Below are 26995 nucleotides of genomic sequence, written 5' to 3'. Positions count from 1 at the left end.
AGGAAGGGATTGGGTACTATTTTTTTCCGCTTTGCGTTTGCTCTCCCGGCTCCTGCTCCCTCGAGTTTCTCGCTGAATTAGTGCTGCTCCAAAAGGTGCTTCCCAAGCCAGCAAATAACATTTCTGCCATGCGGCTTTCGTGTTAACATTTTCAAACACTTTCCATTGATGCATTCTTAAACCCACATCCAAGGCTAAAATATTTCAGTAGATGTACCTTTTATTTAGAGAGAAGCGAGCAGCTTTACACAATGACTTCAATTACAGTCCAGTAATACATTTGATGCCAAGATCTTACTTTCTATATTCAAGCCACAAACTCATCCATTCTATTCATGGTGTGCAGGGAAATACACTATATATGTACAGAACGTGTAGGTATATATGCACCACTCCAGTCTTGTGGAGTTTCTGGTTTTCTAACAAAATTGAGTGTGACCATTTTGCCTTCCAGTTGGCATCAGTGACATTTTTTCCTAAATCCTTATAGTACTGCACATAGCTCCATCAAACAGTCCATTTAGATTCATTGTGACTAGTGGCTTTCCCTTAATTTAAAACATTACCTCTGTGTATGAAATATGCCCAATGATATTAAAAGCAGTGCCAAAATAGAAAACCATAATTGTATTAAACGGTTTTGGTAACTGGTGGCTTGCATTTTATCTCCAAGAACTGAGCACTGAGAACTGAGAAATGCCAACCTGTTTTGCCACCATGCCAGTCAAGTAAAGGGCAGCTATACTCACACAGGTAATTTCTAGAAGCAAAATAACATCGAAGATAAGTTCTTCTTTGAAAATAAGGGTCCTTTGATTTACAGTTATTTCGTGAGATATCAAACTGGCAAAACATAGGATAACATCCTTTGGGACTAGCAAAACCCATAATAAATACAGACACACCACAGATAGACCTGTGCACCCCAGCAAGGAGCGGCTGATCTGCTACCAATGCACATCGGGGATTACAACCAGAGCAGGGCTTGCACACTCAAGAACTATTTTGGTTTTCCAATTCTCTCAGCTCCTGTTATTGCAAGGCATTCTCCCTCCAAATATTGCCTCAGGAACTATGTATTTCAGGAGAAAACATTCTAGACATCTGTGATAGCGGGCACAACACAGAGCAAAATTAAGTGTTCAGAGGAGGAGTAACTTGCTGCCTCTCATATGGTTGTATCCATTCTGCCATTCCTTCATCAATAGCAGGGAATGCCTGGGAGGGACCATGCAGAATTTAAGTTCCAGTTCAGGTATCTAGCCTAAGTTTCAAGTTGCAGTGTTCACATCCTGAATTTGAAGCCAGATGGGATAATGCTAGTGCAAAGAAAGACTTGCCCAAATTTACCTTGATGAAAGCCTTGCAGAAACCCCTATGGAGAAAATGTACATTAGTAATTGATAGATCAGAAAAATGCAGCTGCTTGTATAGCATTTGAATAACTTGTAGCTACTTTCTTTACACCTTTAAAAGGTCTGAGAATCTATCACAGTGTCTATACGTGTGGACGCAAAAGAAGAGCAGAGAAAAGGGACAAGAGAAAGTGGGAGGATGATGTTAAAGGGGAAGGAAGATCTACTCCAAGCAGGGAATTTTAATGGATAATTTTTATTTAATAGCCTTCATTTTTTCAGCTTAGTGTAAAGACCCTGAACACTCTCTTGTAAAGCAGCAGAAAGCCAAGGTACTGGAGAGTAAGGATGACATGCAGACTAGGGAAGAACAGTGCAGAGATGTGCTACTAATGTTTTAACCAGGCACTCCCTGAAAAGAATTTGTTTGTCCACATACTTGTGATTTAGCCAGAAGTCAGTCTTTTACACTCCAGCACATCCACAACAAAACCTAGCATTCATTGCAGCTCCCTCTGCTCCTCCAGTTCCCACTGTGGCATTCCATAGCAGGTGTGGCTGCTGTGAGCTGTCCTTCAGTGTCCCACAGTGAGATGAAGGACCCATTCCATGGGGAGGTTCCCCATGCTGAGAAATGAGCCGTGGGGACAGTCTGCAGGGGCTGCATTAGCCTACCCGAACCCAAACACACTTATTCACTGTTTCTCTTGGCACATTTTGTGTGCCAGGGTGACACAGGTGACTCCTTTTTCTCTTCTCCATGTGTTGACTAAATAATAGCGAGATTGTGGCAGATGGTGAGGATATCATCTGAAGCTGAGAGGAAACCAAAAGGGTTAAAGGGAAATCCGTGCCTCCCCCAGTTGGTTAATTCCTCAGCAGCCTGATCCCGTGTTGAGATGATTCAGGCCAGAGAGAGGCACTGCCACAGTCCCCGGGGGAGACCCTGGAGAAAAGATTCGTATTTCCTGTCCAGGAGGATTAAGTACAAGGCCATTGACAAATCACAGTAAACATCTGGATGGAGCACTCCATCTATCAAGCCCTAATCCACAAAGCCATTCATTAATGAATTCAGCACATTCACACTGTTCTATGTATAGGGCTGGCTGATCTTTTTAAATGTTTGGCTTCTAGGTGGTTTACATCTGCATCAAGAGATTTTTTTTGGGGGGGTGAAGCAATCTACAATATTATGCTTTAGCTTAATTGTTTAGAGTAAATCTTTCACCTTTTTAAAAAAAACAACAAACAGCCTTATTTTCTGATAGTGTATAAAAAACTCAATAGCTAAAACCACGTCCCTGTATTTTATATTGCTTTGCAGTTTTAAGCCCAAGTTCCTCTGGAAACTTTCCATCACACAGGGATGGAAAAAACATTAAATAGTAATTGATTTTCTTTTCTGTATTTTGTTTTGATTAAAATGAGAATCCCTCTCATTTATCTTCAGAGAGAAAGTAAGCATTGAGTAAATGGTCTGGTTAATTCAAAAGCAATTTGATCAGAACATCCATAATTTACATTGACTGGAACAGCAGGAAAGATGCTGAGCACTACCAGATATCAAGCTTATTCATTTCAGCAGCCTACTTACACTATGCTTTACATCTTGTTCATGTAAACTGCTCTACGAACGTCTCACAACCCACATTTTATAAGGGGGGGACTTACACACCACCATGCCCTCAAAAGTCATCTCTTAAGATTGAATAACACTCCAGCCTGCTCCCAGGAAACATAGCTTTGGAGCTGAGCGTGTTGTTTTCCACACAGCTGTGCCAGTCTCCTTCCAGAGGAATTTGCAGCCTTTGTCACTGATATTGGTAGAACCAGCATTTGGCCCAGAGGGTTTTCACAAATCCAGCTGCAACAGGATATTTTCAGTTCATCCTCATAGCTTGGGACTCCACCAGACAGCATGAGCCATCCAAGCTTGCAATTTATAATTTCCTGCCCCTTTTGACTTCCAGTGCTTTGCTGTGGTGTAACCTTTAATTCCAGGGACTTGATCTTAGAGGGAAAAGCCCATTTGGTGCCTTCATTTTCTGTTAAATTCCACAAGCACATAGCTGTGCTCTCAGCTTTTTTGTCACAACAGGATGGCCCAGGTGGGTTTTCCTACTGGTATATTTTTATATATATAAATATAAATAAATAAATATTATATTATATTAAATATATATAATATGATATACATTTTTATATATTATATATATTGTAATACAGAGATATAATTTTAATACAGGAGGATGTTTTCTCTCACAAACAAGTGCAATCTGAAGCAGCAACCTGCAGAGCCACTGAGCTATACCGCTGCAGTTTTTTCTTCACTGCCAGTGCAAATGCCCTCACAAGTGAATTTTGCTTGCATCAGTGCTTCTGTAACAGCTGTGCTCCATGCCAGTGTCTGTCCCTATATGGAAGGCGTGGTATTTCTGGGCAAACTCAAGCCCTCCTGTCAGTCAACTGAAAATACTTAATTTTCATCCTATGCCATCAAAGTCATACCAACAAAAAACTCTTACTCATTCAAGATCAGGCCACTCCCTCAGGCTGTGAGGAAGAGGAACAGGAATAAATCAAAGGTTTCATGTCTAGAATAAATGGTGACAGTGGTGTCTGATTAAGGTGTCAGGCGTCAGATTTGTACTTTCATGTTTTGTTACCACCTATGTAACAAAGTGGCCAGTGTCACTCCAGAATCCATTGCTCTGTCACACACAGACACAAACTCCATAGACTGCCTTTTTATAGGAAATTCCTTTTATATGCCTTTTATAGCTAAATGGCATGTTTACAAATTCATATATTTTAAGAGTAGAAAAGCATTGAGTAGTCTCATTCAGATTTTGTGCTGATTTCTAATTTTTAAGCAGTCATGAATCAAGGAAAATCAAAATACATGATGCTTATTCTGGTATAAAATTATGACTGAACTTAGTTACTACATTCTGAAAACATTAAAGTCAGGGGAAACTGAGGCTGAAACTTACTCATGTATAGGAAAAAGAGCATTAGTTTGCTTTGTGAGCGCAGATAATTTAGCCAACTGCAGGAAATGTTCTACCATGAAACTAGAGGGCCAAATGTACTGATGGGTTTAAGCAGGAGAGGGCCATAAATGAATCATTAAGTGGACAGGAATAATGAAACAGCTTACTTGCATGGAGTCTTCAGCTCTGGAGAGCCCCCAGAGGAAACCCTCCACATGAATATGTTAGATACACAGCAGATCCCATTTTCCTGTCTTTCCAAACAAAGGGAGGGATGAAGGATCCACCCAGGGATTTGCTACTTAAAATTCTGACAAAAGTAGAATTCCATTAAACTCCAGTATGCAGAAGTGTCACTATTTACTTATTAATTAGCATGGAAAAATATTTGGCAGGAAGAAAACCAACTAGCACAGATGCAGTGATTTTCATACTCACCAATGACAATCAGAAGAGAGACTGCTCAAATCAAAGGAAGGATATTTGTGATAGGTCCTTGTGACAGTGTGAACAAGTCCCTTGTGGCTGGCTGTGTGTGAAGGGGAGGAGGGTGAGGAATGGCAGAATGCTGTTTTATCTTCCATGTGTGTGGAGGGGCTGAAGGAAACTTTTGGGGTATGAACACAGAGCAGTGAGGAGCAAGTTGAATTTATTTTTTGTAGCCACTTGGCGCCAGATTGGTGTAGGGCACACAGGTCTTTTGGGGTACATCCATTTGCTAGGTTCAGGCTAGCTCTAGTCCTCTGGACATTCCCAGTGGAGTTGGACTTCTTTATATTTCAGCTGGATTTGCCTTGGCAACAGCAATGCACCATTTCACTAATTCCAACCCTCTCCTCCAACACCTCTGTATTTCACAAAATACCACTACTCTGTAATACCTGTTTTAATCAACTGAGCAGGATTCAATCAATAATCACCACTTTGTAGTTTAATTAGGACTTTCAAAGCACTACCACATCAAAATTCTAACAGTATTTAACAGTCTGCAGATGAATATAAGTGCCAGATTCTAGCTGTAATTGATTTAGGAGAAAAAAAATAGAAGCCAATTAGTGATATCTTAAAATCAATGGAGCTATGCAGCTTTGCACTACTCAGTGAATTTATTTTATACATTTTGTATTAATTCTTATACAATTAGGTAGTGGAGGTGGTTGCTTATGGTGTTGTTCAACTCCTTGTGTTTGACAAGAAGCAAAATTTAAAAATAACAGTATTAAAAAGAATAACAAATTGGAGAAAAAAAGTTATGAATAGGGAACATCAATCTATTCTTTCTAGTTCAATTATGGTATCTATAAGGACCAATACCAAGTATCTTCAGGCATTAAAATACTCTATTGGTATGAGAGCAACCAAAGAGAAATAAGCATTCCAGAAAATGGGACATGGTGACTCTTACTACACCAGTTTCTTATTAGGATTAAAGTGCTAATAATGCCTTCTTTAGCTTCAGGACAGTGAAGACACCTGTCCAGACAGACAACCTAATGTCCAGTTTCCTTTCTGCTTATAATTATATGAAGTTAAACCACCAGGACCACCTCAGGCCTAGCAGGAGCTTCCTTAGCAGGACAGGGTGGGATGCAGTGTACAGCAGAGCGCATCCTGCAGTCCCTGTGGATTCCTGGCTGTTGCTACTACCTGGACATTGATTTCCAGGCTGGAGGCACATGACCCTGCCTGATCTACACACCAAGCTGAGATAGTTTTGTGGATGCAAAGAAACCCTCTACAGCCTAGGAAATGAGGCAGGGAGTTGTAGCTGGCTGCTGGACCTGGGACACTGAGCTAAAGATGAAAGGGAAAAAGACCTTATCTGGCAAATGTCCCAAAGCCTGCTATGCTGGTGACTACTTGTTTTAGCTTGGCCTCATCTTAAGTGTGCTCCTCAGCTCCTTAATCCCTGAGTTTACATCATTCCTTTCTTCTCCCTAAACTGGGATATTTGAAGGCAAGACATGAGCCTCACACACACTCACAAGATACATTTTCTTCCTAAGACCACATCACAAGCAGCAGAGAACATGCACGTTCATCAGTCTGTGCTGTCTGTCCTCTTTGATTTCCTTTAAGTCAGCTTTTCCCGCTTTCTCCTAATGTAGGTCCAATAGTAGAAGTGTAGGAAGAGAGCTAGGAGGCTGAGGATGTAGACGAAGACTGCAGTGTTGAAGCCATCAGGGAATGGGCACTCTGTGAAGAGGTTGTAGGAAGAATGAGCAGCAATGGCTACCAGCTGGCACTGGAAGAGGTGGAAAAAAGAAGCAGCCAGATTAAGGAACCTACATGAGATACACCTCAGCTGGACATTGAGACCATCACAGCTATCACAACATCCTAGCAGTGTCCTCAACCCAGAGGATCACCTGCTTGCCCCTCCTGACAACCCTGGGAACCTGCCTCTCAAGCCCAGCAATGTTTTCTTACCAGGAAAGATGTCCATCAAACCTGAAGGTTTAACCAATCCAGCCTCTCCTGCCCTTGGCCCATTTCTCTGCCACAGTGCAGTAACTGAGATGTTGGAATATGGAAACTGAAGGTGGGAGATTCCTCTTCCCCAGTGGTAATCAGGTTAGTATACCCACAATTATTTTCATTTGTATTTTAGCTTGCAGAGAGGAACTCCAGATACTACCTTTATTCATTTAAACATTAATTTTTTTTTTTTTGTATTTTACTAAGTCACCTGTCTCAACAGCCTGAAGCAATGAGTTCTACCTACCTAAAAGCTATTAATTTATTTTTTTTTTCCTGTGCTATAATTTGCATTACAAATACATTTTTATTTCATGCAATGCTTTCTTGTTCTGCTTTGCCATGCAGGCTAAGTCAGAATTCCGGATCAGCCTCCACTACACCACTATTTTACACATATTCTCTTTCTCTTCCCTTCTAACTGCATACTTTTGGTTTGCAAAACCTCTTTTTGAGTGAAAAAAACTCTCCTACAACTATTGTCCTTGTCTGGACCATTGCATCTATGCTGTATCTTTGAAAAACACAGGGTTTTCCAGATTTGTAACTTCATCAGAGATGAGAGAAAGAAAATCCAAGGGGATTTTCTAGAGAAAAATTCACATATTTCTTTTGAACCCACCTGTTTGCATGCACTTAGAGACCCTCTTCCTTTCTGAAGGAACTGAATCAAGGCTCCCCAATCTGCTGCCCTATTGAGAATGCAAAGTTTCCCTGAACCGCAGCCCCCACCTCTTCATATCAAGCGCTGTTTTCAGTGCTCCTTATACAACATAAAAAGGAAGAATCCAATTGCTAATTTTTCTCTTCCCTTCCCATTGTGAAGCTGTGGATAATTAGTTTGATATGGTCACTGAAGACCTCCAACAGTCCTGTGAAAGCAGCATTTGGAGCAGGTCACCCACAGCTTCAGGTCTCAGAGTGGCACCTGAGGGCACCTGAGGACATGCTGCTCTCCATGGGCAGCAAACAGAGACTGAGGCAGTGAGGTGACAGACAGCAGGGGCCATCACACCCATGGGAGGGCAGGGAAGAACACCTGGAGCTAATTACCAGCTGCAGGATGGTCAGGTAACGCTTCCACCACAGGTGCCTGTGCATCCGCGGTCCCAGGCTGGCCAGGGTGTAGTAGCTATACATGAAGATGTGGACAAAGGAGTTCAGCATCCCAATAAAGAAGGCTGAGGAGGGAAGAAGTGAGGGTGAACGAGGCACATGACCCATTCTAGGCTAGCCCTATGAAGGGCTCACAGCCGCTATGATGATGCTTCCAAAATAGATCACATCCACCCCGTGCATGAACATTCCACCCGGGCTCTGCTGTGGAAGCACACCAGCTTCTCCCTTCCTTCAGCATCCAGAATCATCGGATGGGTTGGGTTGGAAGGGACCTTAGAGGCCAAACTGCTCCAGCCCCCAGAGCACATCTCGCACTAGAATTGCCCAAAGCCCCATCTAACCTGGCACTGAACACTGCCAGGGTTGTGGCATCCACAATATACCCATCATATACCAAGTATTCAGAGACAGAGAAGAGCTTCAAAGGCAGAGAAGGGACATGATCATCTGACCTAAGCCATTCTGGTGTCAAGGCTGTGTAGCCAAAATGACTTCCCAAAAAAGAATTCCCTAGCATTTTGTATAGGGCCTACTGAGAGTAGTGCCCAGATGCTTCTTTTTCTGTTGAGTAAAACGGGGCAGCATTCTGGATACAGCCCAAAAATGGGCACAGCCAGAACAGGAAACAGAGCCAAAACCTGGGCTGCTGCCCCAGGGCCTCTGGTAGGGGAGTGAGGGAGCACTGCTCTGGGAGGAGATATACACAGACCTGTATGATGTTATTTTTGTCTGTTTGGACCCACTCTGATGGCACACTCTCATTCTGGGTGAGGCAGTGAACATGTCAGCCTAAATAGCCCCAAGAGCTGAGCAGATGGGATCATCTAAAATGCACATGCTTTTCTCACCTTTGGAAGCAGGTGAACTTCCTACCTGCCACTCAGCCCATCTGCACTGTTAATGCTACCTCCAGAGCCAAAAAAACCATGAGAAACACCAGGTTGTCTCTTACAAGCATACCTTGTCCTCCAGGCACGTATTTGACCCCTGACCACCAGTTGAAGAGCATAGAGCCATGATGGTACACGTGCAGAAAAGTCACCTGCTCTTGTTTCTTGCGCAGAATTAAGAAAACCTGAAAGAAGCCAGGCAAAGGAAAACTTTGAATTGATGTGTTTAGACAAAAATTTCACAGTAAAAAGTTATACAAATAGCTAATGATGAGTCTGAATCTCCCACACACATTTCCTCTGCTGTTGAAAAAAATTGGTGAAACGCAATAGAACTTATAGGGGGAACTGGAAGATAGAATTTCTTCCACAAAGCCCCAAATATTTTTATGTCTGGATTCAGGGCCCAAAGTCCAAAGAGGATCTGAGACTCTGACTGAGCTTCCATACAATTCACAGCTGCTTGTGTTTGCTCCTTTTCAGGACACAGGTTTTATATTTACTGCTACCAGACAATAATCCACAAAAAAAAACACTGTGTTGAATGGCCAAACCTTCCTGGAATTTGCATTAGTAAAGAGAATGGTTTTGCCAGATGAATACATGTCAGGTCACTACATTTCACCATGTACATACATACACACACAACAAAAAGTGAATCTAATTTTCAGGCACTCAGGACTGGCAAAAAGCTGGTTTTGTTGCTGATGCAAACAGAGAGGGAATTGGCCAAACCCCTGGCAATAGACCTAGGAAGAATCCACATGTTTATTGACATTTCAGTGGGTTGCAAACTTACACCCCAAGGAGCTGTGAAGTTTCAGGCTAGGACACAGCTTTCTTCTGCTGGCCAAGCAGAGGCCACTTAGTTCATTTACATTGCAGAAGGAGACCTGAAGACAAGCCATAAAGAGGTGGACTTTCAATTCCCCCAGGACATAAACCTTTAGCGCACAGCTCTGGGATAATCCATGGCAGCAGAGACGCCAGAACTTGTCCACTTGCAGCTCCTTTTTTGCCCCACTGTTAATCAGCCAGCCAGGCAATAGCAGAACCTGTGTGGCACCAGCAGATAAAATTTTGGCGGCCCACCTGGCAGCAGCCAGGGTTAAAGCCCCTCCCGTAGCACTGTGCCCAGCCTCAGTTAGGATGCTGAGGAGGGAGTGTGTGCAGCCAAGTGATGGAGACAGGCAGCGAACCAACACAGGATCAGCCCAGGACATCAGCTCTGGCACGCTGCCCCTTTCTGACAAGGAAGTATCTGTTTCCAGCCCCGGTCCCGCTGAGGAGCCGAGCCCTCCTTACCGTATCCAGCAGCTCGATGATTTTGGAGAAGAAGAACCACCAACACACTCTTGCCATCTGCTGGGCAGCACAAGACACAGCGGTGAGAGCTTTACCCAAAATCTACACATTTTCAACCATGCTGTATCCCTGCCCGCCCGGGGTCTGCAGCAAGGGGGAAAATTAAGAGGTTCTTTTCGGTTTTTTGTTTTGTTGTTTTGTCTTTTTTGTGTTTTGTTTTGTTTTGTCTAGATGGCAAGACTCTGAAAAACTGAAAAGATAATATGAGGCTTACATCTGTTCAAAGCAAGGTACTGTAACTCCAAATTCAAAGAGAAAAAACTCATGCAGCATTTTTGGAAAGCTGATGCTAGTGGGACATAACCCCTTGTGATGACCAAAAAATAGTTTTAGCTAAGCCCCTCTACTAAAAGAAGTGTTGAGTAAGATTTTTCTCATGCAAGGCAGAGGATATAAAAATCAGTTTTCTTGTTGGAAGCAATTGCCCAGAATCCTTACAATCCATGTGAAGAATCACATCTATTTCAAAGGTAATTTGCCATATTGATACTTCAGCTGGTAAGATCACCCTCTTTGCAGTGATCAAAGAGCAAACTTAGATGGCTGGGTTGACTGAGATGATTAATTTTAGAGAGCTAAAGCAAAGTGCAAGAACTGTTGAAGCAGACAATTTAGTGGAATAGATTTACAGGCAACAACAAGCTGGGGTCAAAGCCTTCTCAGCCATGTAAATTGCTATTTATGAGCAAAAGAATCTGCATAGCTATGGGAGGAAAGGGCCTAAGGCAAGCTTTCTCCAGAACTGTACCCTCATTCCCAGCTCACTCCGGCTGTAATCCACTGGCTGGCACAGGTAGCTGTAGTTGGCCAAGACTGAAGTAACCAGAAACTGAAACAAATCAAAAGCAAATAAAAATCCATCTGATCTAAAAAAGAAGGACAATTTAATGCTAAGGTAGTAGGGTTTTAGTCTTATAGCTACTGCCAGAAAATCCATGAACAAATAGTAAAAACCTTAAACAAAGTACTTCACATTCTGTTTGGAGTCTTAAAAAGTAAATTTGGCCTGGGAAGATTTGTGTAATGGCTGGAGGGCTCACAATTATTTCAGCAGTAATAGTGAATTCTAGGCTTCTGAGGCTCTCTGAGAAGACACTATTCTCCTTCGCAAAGATCCCAGGCTGTTCTGTTCTGTTTTGGTTGAATTTGCCTGTTCATTGGGAAGCCAAAAATTGGACCAAGTAATTAGTATAACTGAATAACCAAGCACAGAAAAGCAATTTTCACACCTGTCCTCAGATGGAGCAGAATTTGTTAAAAAAAAAAAAGGCAATTTGTATTAATGTAATGCTTGTGATACAAAGTAAAACAGCATATTTGTTGGCATCAGAGTGTTTTTGAAACCTATTTTGGCCTTGTTCCCGTGAATATTTTCAGTGGTCTACATAAACTAGGTGGGACAGGCTTGTGGAAAGAACAAGCAGAAAAAAATGTTCTTTACACTCTCAGCAGCAGGAATACATAGAGTGCTTGGCACTCCTGGAGAGAACTGCCAACTTTGGAAAATCACAGAATGTTAAGGGGTTGGAAGAGACCTTAAAGATCATCTAGTCCCAGCCCCCTGCCTTGGGTAGGAACACCTTCCACTAGACCAGTGGTTCTCATCCTCAGAGATGGATCCATCACCAGCCAAACTCAAGGTGAAATGAGGCCATTCCACATCCTCCACACACTCTGTGCCTAATGGGGAGATCTCAACTTGCAAATCATTCATTCAGGATGAAGGGAGTCCCGTGTTATTTTCATGAATGGCCGGAGGATTGAGAAATTGAGGAAATCAAGTACAGCAGGACAACACTGCTCCTCTTGTGGTAAAACATGGACATGTCCAAGCCAGCTCCCACTCCCTTCAGCAAAAGCTGTTCAAACCCTGGAATCTGGAGGCTCTGGAATTCAAACCCTTCTCATGTGCTTACCTAGGAGCCAATCCTGCCTCCTCACCTCGTAGAACATGTAGCTCGATAATGCCACCATGGCCAGGTTGTAGGTGAGCAGCAGAGCCCGCAGCTCCAGCCGCTGCCGCTGCCGCATATAGGATGGCCCCAGTGCCACCATGAAGAGGTAGGAGGTGAAGATCAGGGTGACAGGAAGTGGGGAGTACACCAGTGGCCACGGGTCTGTCCTTGCATCTGGGAAGCAAAACACACAGCCACAGCTGGCACCATATATTTAATTGTATTTAATTACTCCCTTCAGTGTGCTTGCTGGAGAAAGAAAATGGTGTCTCTGTGTCTTTACAGAGATGCGCCCCAGTCCTTCTGCTGTGACTTTGCCAAAAGGCTTTAGCACAAATGTTTTAGCCCAATTTTTGGGGATGGACTGCAGTAGTGGAAGGCAGATCTTTCCTGGAATGAACTGGAGCCCTCTCTGGGCAAAAGGAGTGATCCCAGACACTGAGCAGGGTGGCACAGGAGCAGCCAAAGCAACAGTGGCTCCTCAGGAGCGTAAGTCTTTACAGCTAAATAATAGAAGTGTTTCAATCACTGGTGTTACTTCCTTAAAATCCTTAGGACATCTGAAATTCTCCACTTCTTCATTTTTATACCCGCACATAGAGTGGACTCTCTTCAGAATCATGAATTCACTGGGAAATGCCAAAACACTTACCCCTGCTGAAACAGCTCTTTGGTCCTACAGCAAAGGGAAGCTCAAGAGATCTTCTGTCATGCCACCTCCTCCTCCTAATCCTGCTATCACCCAGGATATGTTATATCAGCAAAAATGTCCCCAGGTGCTATTCATGCTTTCCTTTCCTGTTCCCAGTGTGATCACTACTCTGCCAAACTCCCTCATTTTTTTATAAATACCATACCAGTCTGGACAACTCTGTTAATCCCCATCCCTTCTAAACCTCACAGTTCTTTATGATGGCTGTGTCAGGAGCTCTTTGATATTCCATTTCTGAATTTAGTTTGTCAGAAGTCCTGAATCTCAATTTACACTCTTGTAAAATTCAAGTCCTGAAACATCTACAATCTGAGCATTATACCCCACATCCTCCTCCTGCCAAATCCATCATGCAGGCCTGCTGGTCTACCTTCATGGCATTTTGTAGCTTTTCTTTACATCCAGAGATAAAACAGAGCCCTTTGGGACCAAACTGAACCTCTAACTACTGAAGATCTGATGTCTCCTCATGGCAAGGTATCAAATTTCAAGCACTGAGGAGTGGATATTGTCAATATTTCATTTGATAACAGGTTTTACTGGCATCACAAAGAATTTAAACCCCAAAGTATTAATTCTTTGGTCAACTAAGCTTTCCCATGACACATCAATATGCATTTAAAAAAATAATTTCCATTAGTACTCCAGACTTAACAGGCAATCCCAAGCATCTATTGCTTCTCTTGTCAGAACCCACTGGGAAATCCCCCATCCCTTCATTCCTTACTGTGATCCAACTGGAGGGTCAATGAGATATGTTTCAAGACTTAAAGGAAGCTTGTAATCATGGAGAAGGAAAAGTGGAAATCTACCTACTGAAGAAAATGTGGGCAAGTATAATGATTGCATTCCTCCTAGGTTTGGTTTTCATGATCCCTCTATTTATGCAGAAATTCCCATTTTAGACAGCATCTCTACCTACCTCCACTTTCAAGAATCCAGTTGTAGAATTCCTGAGTTTTCTGCCAAGTTGAAGCCATCCCAAGTTCTGGAAAGAAATTAACTCAACTGAGTCTAGAGTAAGGAGGCTCCTTACACAAAGGCTCAGGACTACAGCTAATGAAAATGCAATAGTTAGCTTTCTAAAAATTTAACTTTTAGATCAGGATTAAAGTTCCCTTTAAAAAAGGATGAAAGAGAACATCCCACCCCCCACCCCCCCCCCCCCCGCAATGATTAGCTATTTAACTTCCAGGTTTTATTTATTTATAAATTTAAATAACTTATTCAATTTCCAGATTTTGATATTTGATGGTGGTTTCACTTCTGAAAAAAAATAAAAAAAATGCTCTGAGCAGCTGCATGTGATCTGCCAGAGCCAGGAGGGAACTGCCAGTACCATGGGGAAATCAGTCATGTGGCATTCTTTCCTAAAGCAGTGTGTGCACAACATTCATGTGAGGACACACACCAGGTTTCATAACTGCATCCTTCTGCAGGTATTATTGGATATTCCCAGTGCTGGAAGGCAGCTAGGGATTCATTCAGCACAGCTCCAGAGGTGTTATTTGGCTTTCTGAGGCCCCAGTTTATACATTAACTTTATCTTGTATAGATTCTGGAACATAGTAGATAAAGTAGAATATAGTAGATAAAGTAGAATACTCGTACATATTATGATGATCTTCCTCTTCACTTCTTTCCTTTAGCAAGGAGATGTTTTCAATGGCTCTTGGAAGTTCTCCTAGAAAACACTTTTCTGCAGTTAGTTTCAACAGCTAGTGCTACCTGATCCATTAGCAGATATACAGGACCAGCTTCCTCCCAGTTTCATCTCCTGCTGGCATTGAGAAAAGCACGTTTTCTCCTTTGACTCCTCCTCACAGACTGTGACATCCACGCCCCACATCGTGACAGACACCACCAAATTTCTCTCCTGCGGTTGATCTTTGCAGTCGACCCCTTTTTTGGGATGACCCTCTGACACAAAACCCGAGACCCCTGGGAAGTGTCACACCCATCCTGACACGCAGCCACATGCCCTTGTAATCTGGGTGGACTCTGCCAGCACCCAGATTAGTCGGTGATTATCAACTGGCTCAGAGTCAATCCAGCAGGGATTCCACACGGTTATATGCCCCCAAAAAATCCACACGCATTCCAGCTCACTCCGCTTCCCTTCCTTGTCCCCCCAAACCGTCGGGAAAAGCCAGGAAGGAGGAGCAGACTCACCGCAGCAGCGCAGCTGCCTCCGAGCATCCCTTTCTCCAGAGGTGTCCCCAGCCGGTCGCGGCGCAGGTAGAGCCGGCAAGACAAGGAGCTGCAGCCTGGGCTCAGCTTTCCTCTCCACAAGGGAGGTGAGTCACAGGCTAGGTCTCCCACAGCCCTGGTGGATCTTCGTGCCTCCTCTTCAGTCTCCCAGCGGCGGCACCAAAACCCCACCGTGAGCCGCAGGCACCGCGGGGCCGTCGCGGAACTTCACCGGAGTCAGAGGTTACATCACACACTCCTCCCCCGCCCTCTCTTGCCTCTCCCCACACGGTCTATCAGATTACAGGACTGGAAAGAAGAGGGAAACGAATGCAGAAGAGGGCTGGGGTTCCACAGGAGTGAAGCACTGACCTTTAGTGCCACGCTTGGAAGCCCGGCTAAGTGAGAACCGGGCCAGCATTTCTTCTGCAGGTTTCTTCAGGACGCGCCACGACAGCTTTGCCGATAGTAAAAGACGAGGGATCACGGCTGGAAAGCAGTCTGTGTGGAGAACTCCTTCAGACCAGCACAAGCGGCTCGCAGCAAGCCATTTGTGTGCTCACAATAGGTCCAGACCACCAAATGAGGGGGAAGAGAACCGTGGGAACACTCACTCACTCACTCACTCACTCACTCACTCACTCACTCACTACTCACTCACTCACTCCTCACTCACTCCTCACTCCCTCACTCACTCACTCCTCACTCACTCACTCACTCACTACTCACTCACTCACTCCTCACTCACTCACTCACTCACTCACTCACTCACTCACTACTCACTCACTCACTCCTCACTCACTCCTCACTCCCTCACTCACTCCTCACTCACTCACTCACTCACTCACTCACTCACTCCTCACTCACTCCACACTCACTCCTCACTCACTCCTCACTCACTCCTCACTCACTCCTCACTCACTCACTCACTCACTACTCACTCACTCACTCACTCCTCACTCACTCCTCACTCACTCACTCACTCACTCACTCACTCACTCACTCACTCACTCACTCACTCCTCACTCACTCCTCACTCACTCACTCACTCACTCACTCACTCACTCACTCCTCACTCACTCCTCACTCACTCACTCCTCACTCCTCACTCACTCACTCCTCACTCACTCACTCACTCCTCACTCACTCCTCACTCCTCACTCATTCACTCCTCACTCACTCCTCACTCACTCCTCACTCACTCACTCCTCACTCCTCACTCAATCACTCACTCCTCACTCACTCCTCACTCACTCACTCCTCACTCACTCCTCACTCATTCACTCCTCACTCACTCACTCACTCCTCACTCACTCCTCACTCCTCACTCACTCACTCCTCACTCACTCCTCACTCACTCACTCCTCACTCACTCATTCACTCACTCACTCCTCACACACTCCTCACTCACTCACTCACTCCTCACTCACTCACTCACTCCTCACTCACTCACTCACTCCTCACTCACTCACTCACTCCTCACTCACTCACTCACTCCTCACTCACTCACTCCTCACTCACTCCCTCATTCACTCCTCACTCACTCACTCACTCACTCCTCACTCACTCACTACTCACTCACTCATTCACTCCTCACTCACTCACTCACTCACTCACCCACAGAAGGTAGGGAAAACTCAGCTGGAGTGAACCCCTCATATCCAGCCTGTGTCCCCAGGGGAGTCACATCTACCCTTTTCCATGAGACAGGAAAATATTTGGAGGGTGTGACAGTGTTACCAAGTGATCCCAGCAACTGCAACAAGGGAAACTGCAGAGAGCTGCAGTGATTCAGTCCCATGTGGGGGTACCAATGCAGAACCAGGACCCTGGACCCCCAGGACCAGGGCCCTCCACGAAACAGCCCAAAGCCTTGTGATGGGGTTCAGCTTGGTCACCCTGGGTCACCTGGGGTGTGGATGCAGTGGGCACAGATTATTAGCAGACTCCAAATAAAATAGAGGGTAGCACCATTTCTCATACCATTGCATTGTGTCTGTCACCAGATCCATGACAAACCTTTCTGAAGGGCAGAGCACCAAAGATTAGCTTTTCAAAGCAGCTTTAGGAATTAGGCATATCATGTGCTGGGAGCTTTTCACTGAAACACATCACGTGCTGATGCTGCTGGACAGCTACTGCGTTTCTATGATTTATGGAAAACATGAAAGAATTTAAATAAATATTTTTGGGTAAGGTGATTTAGGATGAAGGTTTTGAATTTTGGGGGTCAGGGGATTAGAAGGGCAATCCAGTTTAGAAGAGGCTTTAACCGACTTTTGGTCTCACATTGGGGTTTTTTGCTGACTCAGGGTCAGGGAGACAACTGTAGTAAACTTTACAATGATAGTGAACTTGGCAGTCATAGTCAGCTTTATACACATTTTTGTGGGCTTTTTGGGTTTGTTTTTGGTTTTGTTTTTGTTGTGGTTTTTTTTATTTTTTATTATTTTTTTTCAGAGCTTCCGATTAAGACCTTTTCTTGAAGTTTTCTAATTGCTCATGAACCAGCAGGTTTAATTTCTATATTTTTGGTGCCCCAGTCCTTAAAAATGTTCAGTGATTTATTTGTGTGAATCAATGGAAGTGATAAATCAGACCAGTCCTTTCTATCTGTCACATGTAGATGGGACTATATTTTATTATATCTATCTGGTAGTTTAAGTAATGTTTGTTGAGCTATTTATATTGATGCATAAGACTCAGAATTACAGACACAAAACTTTGCCATCTAGTATTTTTTACCCTGGTGAAAAATAATTCACCTTCAGTGAATTTCCACAAATTTTATTTGGGGCAAACTATTTCATTGTTCACATAAACTGGATTTTTTTTTTTTTTAAATACCATGAAACATATTTTATTTTTTTTAAACCTTCCCTGTTCCTGAAGTATTCCCAGTGGTGCTGTTGCAGATGCTCACCAGCATGGCTGGCAGATGGAGAGATGTCATCAGTAGCATGGTGCTTTTACACTCCAGGAATGGGTGTCCTTTGATGAATGTCAGCACAACTGTGAGGGCAGCTCTGCAGGGACCACACATAAAAGCCTCAGGGCTTTAACTTTCAGCAAGAAATCAGTGGAAAAATAACCCCCAATATTGCTCCTTCACTGAAATAGTATTAGGGGAGCTCTGAATGCCAAAGTGAATTGGGTCTTTCATTCAGTGACTTGGCAAGAAAAAAGGGCATTGCAGAGACATGAATGACAGGCACAGTAATAAGGAACTCAGTTATGTAGAGTGTGTGAGAGCTCAGACAGCTTCATCAGAGATTAAAAAATATTTTAATTAATGAAAAATCTGGCTATCTCCAGCATAGTTTAGAGGTGGTTGCCACAAAATCATTATCAATAGTAAATACCAGCAGTAAAATAATCCTGAGGGCTTCTAGACCTTTTGCTCTTTGGTCCTACGATTTCTGTTGCTTCCAGCCAGAGCTGTATGAGAAGCACAAATTACCAAGGTAGACCTGTTTTAATGCTTGAGATAGGCAAGGAGCAGGGGGCCACTCTCATCTGGATACACAGGCTATGTCATGGTGCTGCTCTGAACCCCTCTGCAGAGACTTGGCAGAGTACAGAATCACAGCATGGTTTGGGTTGGAAGGGACCTTAAAGATTAGCCAGTTCCAACCCCTGCCATTGACAGGGGCGCCTTCCACTAGCCCAGATTGCTCAGAGCCCCATCCAGGCTGGCCTGGAACACTGACAGGGATGCCACAGCCACAGCTGGGAAACCTGTGCCAGGGCCTCAGCACCCTCACAGGGAAGAATTTCTTCCTAATATTCAATCTAAACTTCTTCACTGTCAGTGTGAAGCCATTGCTCCTTGTCCTGTCACTCCAGGCCCTTGCCAAGAGTCTCTCTCCATCTTTCCCGTGGGCTCCCGTCAGGCACTGCAAGACCACAATGAGGTCACCCCAAAGCTTTCTCTTTGCCAGGGAGAAGAACAAGATTATCTTTAAGGTCCCTTCCAACCCAAACCATTCTGTGATTCTCTGATCACTTCTGCAGCAGAATACACCTTCAGTTGATATGACCAACCTGCTCAAATCAACAAAACACCAAATAATAGCAGCAGGAATTTCAAGCTGTGTCAAAAAATATCTAGCCATCACAACCTTAGCTACCAGCATACACTTAATGATTTGATGTGGCCACATATCTTCTCAAACTTACACACACCTGGCCCTTGGAAGTCCTGAATAGCATCAAATCCACTTCCTATGCAATTCAAGTGGATCAAACTGCTCAAGTGTTTGATGGATACAAATATTCAGATAGTAGTGTTTTACATGCAGATAATAAAAATTGCTAGTAGCTTATGTATGGAACTAGCTTCAATGAGAGGTAAATATCAGAGCTGAGGATGCCACAGAACAGGAAGGAAGATGACAAACCCACAAATCTCTTACTCAGCTCATCTCATAGATGCACTCTTGCTAGACAAGCTGCTTATGGGATAACATATTTATGAGTCAGGAAAAGTTCAAGGAGCGTATTGTCAACACTTCCAGCAAATGAAGCACTACCTTGCTCTGTGGCAAGAGTGTGCTCCAGAGCAAGCTCAAAACTCCTGAAATAGTATCTTTGTGAATATATTGCCAAGGGAAGTTCATGTCATCTCCCCTAATTCGCTTTTTAACAACCACCTCAGCTCTCAATTTCTTGCAACAGAAATAAATGACAGCTGGTTTTATGAGTACTCTCTCAACAATGGGGAATACAATAATAGATGTTTTTACAGCAATGGAATTTCCAGAATAATAACTGAATGGCTGAGTTAGTTTTGCTAATATGCAGTTACTGGCTTATATATGTTTTTGCGGAAATACAGTAGTTTCAGGTGACAGTCAGCCATCACTAAAACACTCACCAAACTTTTCAGCACATTTGGGTCTAGTCCACAAAGCTCTTGTGCATGAAAAAATCCAAACTCACTTCTATTTAGAGCAAAAAGAAGCCCTTAAGAGGCACAGTGAAGCAGTTGAAGATGCTTCTGGCACAGGGATTCTGTTTCTTGATTGCCTCGCTTATGCACCATGCAACCAATTGCACAGATCTTGAAAGGTTTAGAAGAGATTACAGGAAGAGATTTTTGGCAGAGGGACTGAGCAGCCTGTCTCTGTGCATAGGACTGGGAGATTGTATCAGCTCTCATGTAAATTGCAGTCTTAAACCCCAATATTTTGATTTTACCAGCATAGATTTTTCAGTTTAATTAATCCGAGGGGGTCTCAGAAAAGCCATTCGGCCTCTCTGTGCCTCAGTTTCCAATGCTGTAAAGGAGAAATTAACCTTGTCTCTCCTACAGGAGTGTGGTGATGGTGACCTGCAGTGAGTGGAGAGCCAAATCTGCCATGTTCCACCCATCTGGGTGCAAAGGAGGGTACTTCTGGCTCCGGGGCTGCTGTCTTTGTGACCATGGACCAGTAATTTCAAGTGTGAATCATCTAACAAAAGCCCTAAATTTAGGTGTCTACCCTAATGAACTTTTGGGAGGCATAAGGGAATTGTAAGGGCTGATCCAGCTATCCACACAGAAGGAACATGCTGACATTCAGGATGCCCCAAGATACCTCACCTGAGCTCCCACTGTTCTGGTAGGCAAAGGATTCCTGCAAAGTTCTGTGCCCTATCTGTGAGACTCTGACATCCACGTGGATATCAGAGCTGTCTTAAGGCATCTCCAGTGGCACTGGACATATACCTATGTAAAGGCATCTTAGTTGAATCCTTTTTGCTTCTAGACCCACCTTTTGTCAGCCTTGCTTACTTACTTGACCGGTTCTTTGAGATAAGAACCTTGTCTTGTGATGTGCTTTTGTGATCAAGCATCAGTCTTGGTTGTGGGAGCCCAAAACAGCTCTATCCCCAAAAATGCAATCCCAAGTAATTCCCAGGCCTAGAGAACTCAGAAACCTTCAACTTTCATCCAAAAATCTGCTGTCTTTTTAGCCTGTGTTGAATCAGTGTTATTTCAAAGTAGCACTGTGACTGGCCAGGAGACGGAAATTAATGCTGATCCCAAGCATCATCCAAAAACCTCCCAGAAATGAGCTTAAAATTATGTATTGATCAATTGGGTAATAACAACCTCTTACAAAAAAAAAAAAAAAATCAACAAAACAAAACCCAACAACAAACAAACCAAAACCCTAACCTTAGTGTGGTAGCAAAAAGGTTTTCATGCCAAGATCTTGTCATAAAAGGAGTGATAAGCCAAAAGAAAGAGGTGATGAGCCTTCATTTAGACATGCAAAGAATGTTGTTCTAATCCTACAGCTCTACAAAGAATATGGAACAAACCTGATTGTCCACGGGCTCCAATAGAAGCCTGTGGGTCTCCAAACCCAGACCTCATGGCATTTCCAATATGCTGGAGTCATGGGTAGAGCACAGATTTAATTCCTGCTATAATTAGTGCAGTACCCACATAATGAGAGTATGGTGCTGATGACTGCTGTCTCTTCCCATCTGAAATCAAGGGAATACAGAATCTCCATATACCTGTCTCTTGGTAATACTTGAATGTTTCTGTGTTTCTGAGAACTTTCCTCTTCCATTTCACTCCCACACAAACCCCCCAACAGCAATGAGCTGAGAAATTAATTCTGACAAGCCGTTCCTATTGAAGGGAGAGCACATAATAGAACTTGCCACTGAACATCCACTGCCATTAGAGAAGGGATTATTTTTCCTCTTTTTTCTTTTCTCTCTAGTTTCTGATATTCCTCCTGATATGTGCACTCAGTTGATCAAACATGCCAATCATACCAGATGCTACTTCAGAAGCTGAAGAGAGACATTAAATGGTGCCCAAACATTGTGCAGGCCACCTGCAAATCTCTGGAGTTCACACTATAGGAAAGAGGGTGCTCTTGTAATTGAAATGTTGCTGCTAAAATAAAATAATGTGCATTCTGTTTTTAAAATCAAATGCTTTGAATATCCACACCAATATCTGTCAGCCTCATGGGGATTCTGTAAGTCTAAGACAACTTTTTTGTTTTGTTTTGTTTTGTTTTTGTTATTGTTGTTGGGTTTTTTTGTTTGTTTTTTTTTTGTTTGCCTGGAAGATACCCATATCATCCTCCCTCTGCAAAGATGTGTCCACCAAATTAAACTTACCTGGATCCCTCTGTGATGATACCATGCTTTCATCCCCTCCTGTTCCTACCCTACTCCTGGAGAAACCTCCCCACTGAAATTAGTATTGCTCCTTTTCATCATCAAACCTTTCACCCTAATTATGCCTGCAAATTTCTGACATGTGGTGGTCAATCAGAAAGTCATGTATCCCTGACTTTTCCACTTCACATTTTATTCCCATTTTGCTTGTTCCTGCTGTTCTCCTGGCCATGCCTGCAAAGCACTGGATCAAGTCTAACATACAGACTGCAGGCTCTGCAGAGTCTGATTCCCTGTGCAGTGAGTACCAAAGTATTTATGGCAGCAATAAAAATTGAGGATACAAAATCCTCTTTCCTCCTCTAATGATCTGGTACATCTGCTCCCAGTGATCTGGAAGCCAAATAGAGCAGATATTTATAGGAGCCAGAAAATGAGCAGTTCGACTTTCCAGCTTCCAATGGTGGATTCTGAAGCCAATAGGCAGCACAGAGTGTTCTGATCTCTGTCCTCTAAAGCAATTACTGTGTGGAGAACAGCAGACATCTTCCTGAAATTGCCTTATATTTACAATGGCAAAAAAGATTCTGTTTTGTCATGGTCCATTCTGAATCTCTATCTATGTGTGAAATAGAAGATTTTGCCTTGAGTTAAAGCAGCTCATGACAAAAGACAGTGACATGAAATCCTTACTGAGGCAACAAACTCCTCATCCAGAGATGGTAACATCTCTGCTGGGCAGGACTTTGGCTGGATTTTATGTATTGCTCTCAAAGAGATGAACACTGTTCAAGTCCTCAAGGCCAGGTTTTGCTCAGGCCTTGCAGCAACCTGGTCTAGTGGAAGGTGTCCCTGCCCAAGGCAGGGGGTTGGAACTGGATGGTCTTTAAGGTCCCTTTCAATCCAAATAATTTTGGGATTCTCTGAAAACAGCATGGGTGAATCACTGGAGAAAAACTGTCATTCCCCCTCCACTTATTGCAGAAAAACAATGTGGCTGAGACTCGCCAGTTCAGATTCCTTGGGCCTGTGATGAATCAGTCAATAATAGAAGGGCCATACACAGTCAAACAGCTGCAGAGCTGCATCATAAAAGTGATGTGACTCCTTTGCAACTCCCTGAGGCATTACAAGGTTTAGCTACTGTTTTATTCTTAGGGATCCTTACAGAAAGGCATTCTGTTCATGGCAAGAACTGTTAATATCTTTGCTGCTACTGGCAAGTACAGTACTGGTAAAAGTGGCAATAAATGAGCCAGAGTAACATGTAGGAATTCCCTCTCCTCCTGTTTTCTATTTCCCCACAACTGTATTAGGTACTAGGGAAAATTAACCTGGCCTACAGGCACAGGTCTTGTCATAATTCCACTCTACAAACCAAACCCTGAGGGATGATGTGGGCTAGCTCACTGTACTTCAATAGACTTCATCCTTCCTTTTTATCTTGATCACTGTGAGACGTTTGGAACTGATCCATTTGGGTTTGTACACTCTCCTTTGGTTTGTGGATTTGTCTTTGTTGCTCTGCAGTTCTTTGAGGCACAATCTTCTACACTCCAGTGTGGGAAAAACACAATGATAGAGTATTCTAGCTGGAAGCCAAGAAACCACCCCTCTGAGAGGAAAACACTGATCTCTGCCGCAGGAGACACGATGGAGTACAGGGCAGGCACTGACCTTGGAAAGAAAGGCTGGTTCTGAGTATGCAGGTCACACATCCCTGTCTCATCTGTTTGTTAAAAATTGGAGGGTATACAGTTTGTCTGTCTTATAGAGGATGAAGGAAACCTTTTAATGACTCTGTCAGGAGGAGATTCAGACAATTAAAATATGATATAATTACTCTGTAGGTAGCAAGGCCCAAACTAATGATATAAAGAAAGCAGGCAGAAGAAAAAGGGGCCTCCTTTTGCAAAAAAAAAATGTCTACATGGCTCATGGACTTCCTTAAGACTACAGAGATTGTACACTGAAATTAGGATAATTTACTGAGCCCCAGGCTGATAGCTCCATCTCTGTGCTAAGTAGGTAAGGAAGAAGATTTAACAAAAGAGATTTAGAGGCTTCCTGCTGCCCCTTGCAAAAGCATCTCCAAAGGCATGCATTTAGGACTCAGCTGCTGAGTGCCAGCACAGGCAGTCACTGGGCTGGTTTGTGCAATGCCAGAATTCCTCCACACAATTCACCAACAGGTCACCATCTGCTTACAAAAGTATTCACTTCAGGATTTCATGGCCTCACCTGCCCAGCCCCTTCCCCAGGAGCAATGTGTCAGCCAAAAACCAGCTGCCACCAGTAACAGGTTATGAGAGAAGGGCCTCATGTCCCATCTGAGAGCTCCCAGTGTTGTCCTGGGGAGCTGATGACTCTCCCTCAGCACTGTGGGAGCAGTGCAGCAAGGTTTCCACCCCATGAATGGCAGCGATTTCTCATAAGGAGGACAGACCAGCTTTAGCCCTAAATTAACAGAATAACCCACCCCTCAGTACTATCAGGAAATCACTTCTCTTGGGGCCCTTACACCTTAGTTAAACAGATTACCAGAGAAATCCCGTAGATCCCAGGCAAATATTCATTCTCTCTGAGCTATCTGGAAATCAGCCATAGATGCCAGGGCTCAGCTGTGGACTAGGCACTTATGCCAGTTATTTTATTACCTGATTTTGGTTCTTTGCTATGTAGCTATGAGTCTTTAGCCATGTCTCAGGCATCACAGTGTCTTCTATACTTCGGAACATTTAACAACTGCAAGAAATCTGTTTAAAAAGTTGATTTAGCAATGGAATCATAGACTCTCTTGGATTCTAGGATCATTGAGTCCAGCTCCTGGCTCTGCACAAACACCCCAACAATCCCACCTGTGCCTGGGAGTGTTGTTCAAACACTCCTGGAGCTCTGGCAGCCTTGGGGCTGTGACCATTCCCTGGGGAGCCTGTTCAGTGCCCCAGCACCCTCTGGGGGAAGAACCTTTTCCTGATATCCACCCTAACCCTCCCCTGACTCAGCTCCTGGTGTTCCCTCAGGTCATGTCCCTGGTCACACAGAGCAGAGACCAGGGCCTGTCCCTCCTCTTCCTCTCCTGAGAAAGCTGCAGAACTGCTGTGAAGTCTCACTCAGGATGCCCTGCAACTAGACTATTGTGCTGAAAGATTTTTTTTTTACTGCAGATCATGAGAGGGAATGTTTAAGAAATGTTGGCATTATTTGTACCAAAATGGTCCAAATAATTTGCCTGTCCTGTCCTGCCAGGACAGGCAAATGTAAATCATAGAATGGTTTGGGTTGGAAGGGACCTTAAAGAACACCCTGTTCCAACACCTCTGCCATGGGCAGGGACACCTTCCACTAGACCAGGTCCCTTCCATTAATCCAAGAGAAGGCTTAATTATGCTTAAGCCCAAGATGATGCATCTTAAAGGAATGCATTCACTTCCAAATATGATGTTCTGATTTGAACGCCACCCTCAACGGAATTTTACTCTCTTCTGCCATCACTTCTTCCATGGTCACACAGAGATTTTGAGGACCTTAGGCTTTCCTCCACAGCTCTTTAGTCCTCATATATACAGCATTTCATTTAACCTCTTCTGAAGCCTTTCGAATTTGCCTGCTCCTCTACCGAAAAGCAGTGACCAAACTGTTTTCCAAGAAAAAACATTTAGGGGGGAAAAAAACCTTCAGTCACTTCTGACACTTCTCCCTTTTTTTTTTTCATACAGTACTCTTCTCCACAGTGTTAACTCCCTTAAAAATGTAGTAAAATGCTGAGATTTTTGAGAAGTATAGGTTGACATCTTATTTATCTCAAAAATGAAGAGTTTTAGAGTATTATTAGTAATCTTAATGAAAAACCATAATTGAATTAATTAAAAAAACAAAACAAAACAAACCAGAAAACTGAAACCAAATCACCAAACAACCCTGTGGGAATTGCTTAGTCACTGCCTTGTACTTTGTGCAAAATAAATAAATTTGTGCTGAGTAAATCAAATGTTAAATGCTGCGAGATCAGCCCTGGCAGGAGGATATGCTCCTTTTGCAAGGGCTGAAAGAAGGATGCTCATGAACAACTCTCAGCGGAATCTCCCAGGGAGGTGACAGCAACCTGGCTTTGAGAAGGACTGGCAGAGTCCTGTGCCCACACACCCCTGGCAGGAAAAGGGGTGGTAAGGCTGGAGCCTAAGCAGGTGTGGTATGGCATGGTCATAACCTGGTAGACTCACAGCATTCTACCTCTTTTGGCTACTGCAATTAATTAATTAATTGAGCAAGACTAGGGCTATGCATCATGTGCTTTTTTTTTTTTTTTTTTTTTAAGATAAACAGAGAATTGTCACTGACATCCTTGATCTCTGCTGAATATCCATTTCCCTCATGTGAACAAACTACAAGGCCAAATCTATAAATAGAAAGCATTATGTAATTTATTAAGACTGGAGTTGAGTAACATCAGGACCTGTTACAGTTAGGATGGATCCTAAGCTGATTTTTTTTTTTTTTTCTTTCTACCACTAGAGGCCTGTAATGTGCTGCACATTTGGAAAAATCCACATTATGTCAGTGGCATGAGAGTATCACAAGTACAAATCTGCACCACAATTGTAAAGAAGTTTTTACATATTTAATTTCAGCTTCTGAAGACAACTTTCTGCCAATGGCAGCACAAGTTAAATTAAGCAACTTTTCAGCATTTGAATAAGAGACAACACTTAATAAGCAAATAATTTCATATTTATGAACATGAGCAACTTTCCTCAGCTCTCTTTGAAACTCGTGAACTGATCTCTTTTGTAACATTGCTTAG

At 43.4% G+C, this 26995-nt stretch overlaps 1 protein-coding gene across 3 annotated transcripts; it reads right to left on the bottom strand.

Annotated features, from left to right (window-relative positions):
• Positions 1-202: 202 nt before the first annotated feature.
• On the bottom strand, positions 203-15463 carry LOC102102223 (very long chain fatty acid elongase 4-like). Of its 3 annotated transcripts, none has more exons than XM_088055605.1 (9): positions 15043-15463; positions 14482-14554; positions 13793-13858; positions 12145-12332; positions 10952-11032; positions 10144-10203; positions 8909-9023; positions 7883-8010; positions 203-6596 (listed from the first exon to the last, which is right to left on the bottom strand). In XM_088055605.1, exons 3-9 carry the CDS (start codon positions 13848-13850, stop codon positions 6426-6428), a joined length of 801 nt encoding a protein of 266 aa, XP_087911731.1. In that variant the 5' UTR covers positions 13851-13858; positions 14482-14554; positions 15043-15463; the 3' UTR covers positions 203-6425. The 3 variants fall into 3 exon arrangements, with proteins under 3 accessions (XP_087911731.1, XP_005533359.2, XP_087911732.1); XM_005533302.3 differs by having other exon boundaries at positions 10144-10200; positions 15043-15459; XM_088055606.1 differs by lacking the exon at positions 10952-11032 and having other exon boundaries at positions 10144-10200; positions 15043-15462.
• Positions 15464-26995: the final 11532 nt, after the last annotated feature.

This window comes from Pseudopodoces humilis, chromosome 5 (assembly GCF_049639895.1).
Source record: "Pseudopodoces humilis isolate 2021_Gansu_Grassland_sample_001 chromosome 5, ASM4963989v1, whole genome shotgun sequence".
NCBI lineage: Eukaryota > Metazoa > Chordata > Aves > Passeriformes > Paridae > Pseudopodoces > Pseudopodoces humilis.
This window is presented reverse-complemented; position numbering and strand designations above follow the sequence as displayed.